Source organism: Bison bison, unplaced genomic scaffold, assembly GCF_000754665.1.
Source record: "Bison bison bison isolate TAMUID 2011002044 unplaced genomic scaffold, Bison_UMD1.0 scf7180017864375, whole genome shotgun sequence".
NCBI classification, from domain to species: domain Eukaryota; kingdom Metazoa; phylum Chordata; class Mammalia; order Artiodactyla; family Bovidae; genus Bison; species Bison bison.
This window is the reverse complement of record NW_011494947.1, coordinates 5,497,726-5,505,096: the sequence shown is the minus strand read 5'-3', so window position 1 is coordinate 5,505,096 and position 7,371 is coordinate 5,497,726. Positions and strand designations below refer to the sequence as shown.

Below are 7,371 nucleotides of genomic sequence, written 5' to 3'. Positions count from 1 at the left end.
TTATGTTGAGGAACCAGGAAATATTCTCTCATGAATAACATGAGCTCTTCTTAAAGTCCTAATGTTCTTTTTGAACACTTATTTCAGGTGAAATTCAGTCCAAAAATCTGTACAAGATTCCACTCAGAAACCTGGTGGGCAGAAGCATCGAGCGGCCTCTGAAATCGCCCTTAGTCTCCAAGGTCATCACCCCACCCACCTCCATCGGCATTGGCATCGCGGCCATTCCTGTCACTCACTCCTTGTCCCTGTCCCGCATGGAGATCAAAGAAATAGCAAGCAGGACCCGCAGGGAGCTGCTGGGTAATGGCTGTCCATTCTCGTGTTTGTGATGTTTGTAAAGATACCCGCTGATTTTATCTGCGCATATTGATTGTGCTTAGTCATGTCTGACTTTTTGTGACTCCATGGACTGTAGCCCACCAGGCTCTTGTATCCATGGAATTTTCCAGGTAAAAATACTGGAGCAGGCTGCCGTTTCCTCCCCCAGGGGACCATCCCAACCCAGGGGTTAAACCTGCGTCTCCTGCATTGGCAGGGGGGATTCTTTACCACTGTGCCTCTTGGGAAGCCCATTTATGGATATTAATTATCCTCAAATGCAAAGAGCCCTATCATAAGGGATTTATAAAGAAATTATAAACTTGCACCCACACCAAGGAATACTGTACAGTCTGCCCAACAATGATGTGTCAATCTAGACTTATTAGTATAGAAAGTGTGCAAACCATATGAAGGGCAGGTGGGGAGGCAGTTTGTAAAACAGTCTGTCTAGTCTGATAACAGTTCTTTAAATATAAGTAATCTAAATAGGTATAATCCTAGAAAAGTGTCTAGAAGGGCTTACAGCCTGCAGCTCTCAGATAACATTTCATACTTATATATCCAAAATGTAAATCTGTCTGGGATTTTCTGCATATTTTTGTTCCCTTTTTTGCATATTTGTGGTGCAGTTCAGTCATCCCCTCTCGAAGCCCCTGGGCCAGGAGGCAGGTCTGTGGGGATGGGAGCAATGTCAGGTCCCTGCTATGCCCTCCTGTCAGTTCACAGGTGAGAGACCAGACCAGAGACATAAAGAGCACCATGATAATCGTCAAGAGGCTAGACTGTTGTAAAGGTTTTTGTTCAGAGTTGTGAAAACAAAATAAGGAAAAATGGAGGCATTATGGCAAAACAGTAAGAACTGGTTTAAAACTTGAATTGGCATCTGCATGGTGTAAAACTACGAGGACACACACCTGTCCTCTGGCCAAGTCTCCTGACCAGCTGGAGAAGGGGATTCAGATCCCCTGACAGGGCAACCTTGACACTGGCAAAATCGGTTGGCTCTTGAAGTTGGTCCCTTTCACTGAGCTTTTCAAATGTATGTATTGCTATTTTTAACCCATTATTCCCTAAGAAAGCTTGATCTTGCCAACTATTGTTGTATAAACCACTGTGCTTTTCAGAAATTGGACCTCTGAGTTGGCGAATTACAATTTCCAGTGGTAGGACTGTAGATTTTCTTTCCTTCATTAAACTCTTCTGAGTCATTTTTTCCCAATACATATATTCGTTCTAATCAGAAACAAAAGACCTTTTACCAACAAGACAATGAGAAAATCAATTATTTAAAAATACAGACTTTTATCATCATTCTTCCTGCCTCCATCCCCGTAATGTACCAATACCCAACCAGGAGAAAAAGGGCATTTCCTGTCTCTTGGCAGTCTGATGGTAATGACCCTCTGACCTGTGATTCTCCCCTCCCATCCAGGCCTCTCTGATGACGGTGGATCCAGGTCAGAAGGAGCACCAAAGCCCAAGTCAAAGGCCCGGAAGCGGCTGGAAGAAAACCAAGGAGGCCCCAAGCCAGGGACAGTGCGGTCCACTAGCAGTGACAGGTAAAGAGGGACGTAGCCCCTGCTCAGGGTGGTGGCCCCTCAAGTCATGGGACAGCCACAAGGCCCCTTCTGCTGGGTAACGGTGCGTGGGCCAGCCCCTTGGGCCAGCTGCAGCAGAGGGTCAGCGGCCATATCCTCTCTGAGGACCCCCAGAGAGCACAGCCTGCCAGGAAGGGGCCCAGGCAAAGGGGCAACCTCACTAGCAACCCAACAAATGCACACTGAAATACAGAGACGTCTTTTACTCACCAAATTGACAGAGACTTTTTTAAAACAAAAGTGCTCTCCAGTACTTCTGGTGGATCCTTTCTGGATGGCCATTCAGTATCACACATCTATGAATATTTGTTGAATCCCACTGATTTGTCCCCTGAGGTTCTCTGTGTCCCTCATAAAACACCTTGCCTGCTTCTCTGTGGAGGCCAAGGGGGCATGTGTTCAGGTTCCATTCATTCAGGCAACACAAATTCTTAGAGCACCTGGCACTGAGCTGGGGACATGGAGCTGAACTTCAGGGGCTCATGGGCTGGTGGGGAAGGCCAACCTTCCCCGGAATTATAGAGAACTATACCATTCCAGGGCAGCAGGTGATACAGAAGAATGAGGTGTGCCATTCATTCCACGCCTGGGGTAGAGGGGTCCCAAACATCAGGAAAGGCTGAGCCAAATCTTATAAATCAAGCAACCATTAGCCTGGCCCAGAGAGGAAGGCACTCACTCAGGCTTTAATCCAACACTTTCACTGAGCTCCTACCGTGTGACCAGGCCCCTACCCTCATGGACTTCACATTTTAGTGTGGAGAAACAGACAATAAACCTGTGAACAAGTAAGCAATTGCTATCACTTCCTTTCGTGACCAGCACTGCAAGGAAGTTTAAAACAAAGTGATGGGGGTGGGGTGGATAGAAGGTCTACTTGAGGTGGGGGCTGGGAGTCAAGGAAGGCTTCTTGGAGGAAGTGGCATGGAGCTGAGCTCTGAATGAGAAGGAGCTGGGGGAACAGCCCTTTTGGCAGCTGAACCAGCAGGGGCAAAAGCCCTGAAGAGAGAGAGAAGGAAGTAAGTGGGTCAGCTTGGCACAGATAAGGAGGTGAGGTCAAGAACAACCAGAGGCTGGACCTCGGGCTTTTACAAGGCTACATGAGTCCTTGGTGAATGGAGGAACTCCCTGAATCAAAACCTGGTCAAACTGGTTTTGCAGGTGTCGAGAGTGTGAGCATCCTGAGTGCAGGAGAAAATAGAGGGCAATGATGGGCTGGGAGGAGGCCAGAGGGGTCAGCAGGGTGGGGCCTGTGGGCCTGTGGACAGGTGTTTCAGCCTTGTCCTCAGGCCATGGGGAGCCAGGGGAGGGTTTATCCCAATTTGCCTCACAAACACATATGTGTCACCACTGACCTTTCTTTTTTCCCATTTTTTTTCTTTTTTCTAATGGTGATTATATAAAACATACTATTTTAACCACATTTAACTGTACAGTTCAGCAGCACCAAGTACATTCACATTGTTGTGCAACTTCCACCACCATCCGTCTCCTGAATGTTTCACGTTCCTAAACTGCAACTCTGTCCCCATTAACCACTAATTCCCCATCTGCCCACCCCATAGCCCTACCCCAGCCCCTGGCATCTACCAATGTACAATACCAATGGCATCTACTTTCTGACTCCATGAATTTGACTATTCTAGGTATCTCATATAAGTGGCCTTTAAAACCCATAACAACCCAGGAGATCGGACAGTCTGCCTGCAGAACACAAGCTCTGCTGGGGCGGGCATCACCCACCTGCACGTGCCCACCTCTCCCTCACAATGGTGGGGGGTGGGAAAGACAGGCTTTCGCATTTAGGGGAGGAGGAAACAGAGTAGCCAGCTCAGTGGTGCACCCCAGGATCTGTTCACTGTGACTTTTCTCCTCTAGGATCACATCGAGCTCCCTAGAAAGTCCTTCCACTTCCGAAGCCAATCCCAATGGGCGTTACCAGTCGACCAGCTCCGACCCAGACCCTGTGGCCGAGCAAGAAGGCAGCCCTGTCTGGGGCAGCTGCCCCTTTCAGCTCACCGCTTTCTCGGATGAAGACATGATTGACTTGAAGTAAACAGAGTCCCAATCGAGTTTGCCATGTTTAATTTTCTTACAGAGGTTTATACTCTTTAGCCAGTTCTGACATCATTTCTCAACAAAATGTGGCTTTTAGCCTGTCCATGATCTATTGGACCAAACCTTCTGCACCCTTGGCCTGTTTGGGTCACTCTCCAATGTCCGGTGCCATCTTTCTTGACCTTTATTTCTTTCTGTTCAGGAACCATCAGTTCCCTTGTAATAAAGGTGGTAGATTTCATTGAGGTTTTAGATTGAAACTTTGAATAAATCAAAAATATTCATTCTTATTTACTGCAACCTTCTCTTATATTTTATATACTTAGATGGAAAAGTTATTTTTTCATTACAGTTTTGTTTTGTCACATAATTTGTTTCTTTTATTGAGATAAAGAAAAGCCATTGCTTTAAAAATGTATTATAAATAAGTTTTCTTTCTGCACCTCTGGCCCCTGTTGCTGTTTCAGTTCACTGTGATTGGAACCAGCTGCATTCCTGCCTATAGACTTTTGAGAAAAGCTGAATTTTTAGATCTTAGAAACTCCTGCTTCTTTCTCCTTGTGTCTCACAAAAAAAAAAAATAATAAGGTATAGGAGCCTGTTAAGAGTCTCAAGATTTTGTTTTGTTTTATTGTTACTGTGAAATCATACAACCTAGAAACAGTTACACTTCATCCTCAAAATTATCATTCTCAAATTCCCTCCTCTTGTTCTGGTCTGCTTTGCTCTCTCACATGAATCAAATGAGTAGCCTTCCTCTTATCATGTATCCACCTTCTGTTGCTCCATCCTCAAAGAGAGAAGAAAATGTGAGTTTGGCCAAGTTTGAAGGAAACAGTGAGATATCAGTCTCTAGCCAGGGGAGATCAAAGGAGGAAAACTGAGTTTCACTGACAATTGTAAACTTTTTAATCTGTGTAAAGAAGATAACTTACTTTTGGCTTTAGTCTAACAGATTCCATTTTATTATATCTTGTCTTGCCTATATTACCCATCAAAAGAAACGAGGTCGTTTCCCCAGTTGAAGTGGCTCTGAGGAGTTCTTCTGCAGGTCTTCTCGCTTACTGCAGAGGTCTGTGCTGGACATGACTCCATCTGATAGATCTCAGACCCTACCTCCTTGTGGGCCTTGCATACTGTGGGGAGAGCTCTCCTCTCCACCTGTGGCTCAGAGAGTCCCACATGATACATCTGAGCTGAAGGCTGCCTGGTCCCCTTCAGCAGAAGGCAGGAGGTCAGAGTGCTAAAGACAGTGCTTTTTCAGTGTACCCAGGTGGGGTCCATAACCAAAGGAGTCTCCTCACAGTCTTTGCAGCATTCAGTGCTCCTGTTCTTTTGTGTTTTGTGCCCTTTTCATATAAGAGGGGAAAACACAAGATCAACTACATGCTGTATCTTGACCTCACCCAAAGCTTTATGGATTGGGTTTTACTATGTTTGCTTTTCAAATAAGGAAACTGAGGTTCAAAAGGGGGTAGTGATTTGAACCTGTGAGTTCTCTGACCCCAGAACTGTGCCCTGTCCCCTGTCCACCCTACAGAACCAGGCTGAGTGCCTTGTGTCAGCTGGATCTGGCTGGTGTTTTTTGTGTTAAAATAATTTGTAAGCCTCATGAGCTTGTATGTGTGTTTTTCCTGTCATCTTTTTCTTTCCCCTGAAGTTTCTTGCTTCTCAGCCTGGAATTGAAAAACCAAGGGCTATTTAGACCATTCTTCCAAAGAGACTGGCAGCATCAGAGCCACCCCATGATTTGCAAGAGTCACAGATCTGAGGAGTGGATGTAGAATGGGCAAGGGGTGGGCACTACTAAACAGTTTGATGGACTTAGCTTATAAAAGGAAGGCGGGAGTCTGCTCTGGCAGCAATGTCTGCTTACAAAGGCCAAGTGAATGCTGCACACTCATGGGGAGGGAGATGACCAGCCAGAGGGCAGGAGCAGGTTTGCAACGGTTCATGGCTTGGCGGCCACTCCAGTAGTCTTGCCTGAAGAATCCCATGGACAGAGGAGCCTGGCGGGCTACAGTCCGTGGGGTTGGAAAGAGTTGGACACAACTGAAGCGACTTAGTGCACACGCATGGCTTGGAGGGCTGACTGGCCTTAGCTAGGCTCGCTGGATCACCATGTCTACAGAAGCCTCTCTGCATACCCCTCAGGCTGAACTGCCAAGTAAACTGTCTAGCAGCAGCAGTTTGCCCTTGGAATCTGAAGCATCCATCCCCTCTGCAAACATCCAGTACCCACTGTCTGGAGCAGAAGATCATGTCCATTGGGGAAGGGAGAGAAGTAGACAGGTGAATCACAAGCAATGATTAGCGCTGTAATAAGAATTTACGATTGGAGCACAAGACACCGAGGAAGAACCGAGGGATGGTTGCCTATGTCTTGAAAGATAATACAATCTGGTGACTGCACTAATTATACTGCCTAATATTTGAGTTATCTGGAATGTACTTGGTCTTTTCACTTTGCCCCTACAACAAACCCTCCTGCAATGATAGATACTATCATTTCCACTTAGAGAAGAAGAGAAAGAGGCCCAGAGAGGGATTAGAAGCTAAGCCTGTTACTCTCTTAGTCCTGGTTCTTGACAGAATTACACAGCACTCCACCGCAGCTGCCTGCACCCAGGGAATGTGGCATACAAATCGCGACATTCTACAGCGCCCTGACTTCTTCATACTCACCTCCACCAATGACCAGGGTGCACACACGTAGAGAGACGCTATTAACATCCGCAGGGGACTCAAAATTGGGAGGTGTAGTATTAAGATGAAGATTCCAAAGTCAGGATTACCTGTGAAGTGAGCGGAATTTAACAGAGACCATGGGGCTCACCATTTAGGCCCAGATCAGTCACAGCTATGCGGCATGGGGGACCCCGCCCAACACGGGTTCTCAGTACCCGAAGGTCGTGGTCGTCATCGGTCTGTGGCTCCGTAGCAGTCAGCAACCTTGGCTCTCCCGCCCTCACTCCAAGTCTTAACAAGCACAGGAGTTGGGCTGCGGCGCCCAGGACCACGCCTCCCAAAACACAGCTGATCCGAGAACAGACCAGCTCATAACCGGTGTTTGGAGACCTTCCACCCTGCGGCTCTCTGTGGGCAGAGCTGCCCACGCCTCAGAGCAGAGGTTAACGCTGAGCAGTTACTGCAGACCCTAACCAGGGAGGTCAGCGGCGCTGCGCTAAGAGAGGGAGGGCAGTCCCGGACGCCACCCACGTGCCCCGCCTCCGTTCGGCTTCCTAGCTGCATTGGTGGAAGCTAGATTAAGAGGCGGTTCCCGGCGCAAATGTAATCCCCACCCTCCACTCTCATTGGCCAGCGTGGGTCGCGGTTTCTTAGATGACCCCGCCTTCGAGCTCGCATCACCCTCCTATTGGGTGGCTGTGTG

The 7,371-nt window shown here is 47.5% G+C and overlaps 1 protein-coding gene and 1 long non-coding RNA gene across 2 annotated transcripts in view; one reads left to right on the top strand and one right to left on the bottom strand.

The window, feature by feature from the left end:
* GARNL3 (GTPase activating Rap/RanGAP domain-like 3) overlaps positions 1-4,279 on the top strand; it is a 160,938-nt gene extending 156,659 nt beyond the window's left edge. Inside the window, exons 28-30 of the mRNA XM_010856923.1 lie at positions 88-303; positions 1,757-1,883; positions 3,801-4,279. Of these exons, the coding sequence (XP_010855225.1) occupies positions 88-303; positions 1,757-1,883; positions 3,801-3,978 (521 nt within the window). The 3' untranslated portion in view covers positions 3,979-4,279. The remainder of the gene's footprint in view (positions 1-87; positions 304-1,756; positions 1,884-3,800) is intronic.
* Positions 4,280-4,579: 300 nt separating this feature from the next.
* Positions 4,580-7,171, bottom strand: LOC105000856. Its single transcript, XR_826792.1, has 3 exons — positions 6,884-7,171; positions 6,666-6,775; positions 4,580-4,770 (listed from the first exon to the last, which is right to left on the bottom strand). It is a non-coding gene; the product is annotated as an uncharacterized LOC105000856 (long non-coding RNA).
* Positions 7,172-7,371: the final 200 nt, after the last annotated feature.